We start from the raw sequence: 2,282 nt of genomic DNA on the forward strand, positions 1-2,282 counted from the left end.
CTTTGTTCAAAAATCTGCCTCTCAGATGTAGGTCCTATGCACCTGCATGTTTAACAATAGTAGCTTCCCAACTGATCTAATTTATAGATTCTGTCCTTGAGACAAGCATTCAGAAATAAACTAGAAGAATTATTATAAAAAAATAACTAGTTTCAAAATTATTTTCTCCTTTTAGCCTGTTCTTAGTTCACTCACTCCCAAATGAGCATGAGGATGACCTAGATGTGGGAAGCAGTTGTCTTAAGTGCATTGTTCAATATGGAGATAGTTTTTTGTTGTGAAGAATGTAGCACATTAGTAGGTTTAAACATGAAATGATCAAGATCAGAGAAGACAAAAACAATTTTGAAACATTTTTCTTTTTTTTTACTTTTTATAGTTTACTTCTGAACATTATTTTTTAGGTCAGAGCCTGTAAATTAGAAGATCAATTGGGAAGCTATGACTGCCAAACATGAGAGTGACTAGAATCTACATTTGGGAAGCCTATTTCTAGACAAACAAAATGATACATGTTTTCATTTAACAATTGTACAAAAATAGTCTACTTACAAAGTAGTGAATTGAGTCACCAAGAAATGGTCAGCCTTTTGTGTGTTTAGATGTAATCTATGGCTAAGCTGGGGTATGGCTTGAACAGGATGATGGAGGTAGAAAGACTAAAATTGGATCTTGGATCCGAAGTGTAACTGTGGGTACAATCTTTGCACAACTGCTAAATTCTTTGCACATTAGTGTCTTGAATTGTTAATAGATTAAAACAACACAATCTCTTCATTTCATTAAATTAACTGACATATTAACCATGTATAGCTGCAAGCACAGAGCAGGCACTCAACAAATGTTAGGCTGTCAGTCTGCATGCAGTTATTCTGGAGTATCATGAGTCCATTTCTTTTTATTTTTCTAGGACTATGTAACTGCGTCAAAGGCCTCAGTGTGTGGACTGTTTCCTGGTTTATGTCAGTACTTCAATGGGCACAAACAATGAAACTCTCCCCAAGGATTCTCTCCTTCTGGGCTTTCCTGGGTCCCTGGTCCTCCAGCTCTTTCTCTTCATGCTTTTTCTGGTGATGTACATCCTCACAGTTAGTGGTAATATGGCTATCTTGGTGTTGGTGAGTACCTCCAGCCAGCTACATACACCCATGTATTTCTTTCTGAGCAACTTCTCTTTCCTGGAGATTTGCTACACCACAGCTGCAGTCCCCAAAACCCTGGCCATTCTACTTGGGGGAAGCCAAACCATATCATTTACCAGCTGCCTTTTGCAAATGTACTTTGTTTTCTCACTGGGCTGCACAGAGTACTTTCTCCTGGCAGCCATGGCTTATGACCGCTATCTGGCCATCTGCTATCCTCTCCACTATGGAGTAATCATGAGCAGCCTGCTCTCAGCACAGCTGGCCATGGGCTCCTGGCTCTGTGGTTTCCTGGCCATTGCAGTTCCCACAGCCCTCATCAGCAACCTGACCTTCTGTGGCCCCCACACCATCAACCACTTCTTCTGTGACATTGCACCTTGGATTGCCCTGGCCTGCACCAGCACAAAGGCAGTGGAACTCACGGCCTTTGTGATTGCTTTTGTGGTCATCCTGAGTTCGTGTCTCATCACCCTAGTCTCCTACATCTACATCATCAGCACTATCCTCAGGATCCCCTCAGCCGGTGGTAGGAGCAAAGCCTTCTCCACATGCTCTTCACATCTCACTGTAGTGCTCATCTGGTATGGGTCCACGATCTTCCTTCATGTTCGCACTTCCATCAAAGAGGCCTTGGATCTGACCAAAGCTGTGCATGTCCTGAATACTGTGGTGACTCCAGTTCTAAACCCTTTCATCTACACTCTCCGAAACAAGGAAGTAAGAGAAACTCTGCTGAAGAAGTGGAAGGGAAAATAAACGACTGCCTACAAAACAGATCTCTGCATGTTGTCTCCATATTTGTGCAGAGGTTCCAATAACAATATGAAGGACAAATCTTTCTTGATACAGAGAGAGAAAAGAACTAAAAGAAAATCTAACAGAAAAACTAAAATACTTGCTTTAGTTTCTCATCTATGATAAGAATGAGTTTTTGATACAAGCAAACTAGATTCTTTTTTTAAGAAAGAATTTTGTATACTAAATTAAATTTGTCCTTGACTTTTATTTATAAAATGAGGTCCACATAGATGATGAGAAGGGTGTTTTACTAAATAAACTCTAAATTCTTATCCCTTTTAAAGATTGTTTTGATCACATAAGTGAAAATTTTGAGAACTATATTTTCAAAATATGGAG

General features: G+C 39.7%; 1 protein-coding gene across 1 annotated transcript; it reads left to right on the forward strand.

Moving 5' to 3' along the window:
* Window positions 1-974: 974 nt before the first annotated feature.
* Window positions 975-1,901, forward strand: LOC101395499 (olfactory receptor 6F1). Its single transcript, XM_004427497.3, has one exon. It carries the CDS (start codon window positions 975-977, stop codon window positions 1,899-1,901), a length of 927 nt encoding a protein of 308 aa, XP_004427554.2.
* The last annotated feature ends 381 nt before the right edge of the window (window positions 1,902-2,282 follow it).

Source organism: Ceratotherium simum, chromosome 37 (genome assembly GCF_057802395.1).
Source record: "Ceratotherium simum simum isolate JZ-2026a chromosome 37, ASM5780239v1, whole genome shotgun sequence".
NCBI lineage: Eukaryota > Metazoa > Chordata > Mammalia > Perissodactyla > Rhinocerotidae > Ceratotherium > Ceratotherium simum.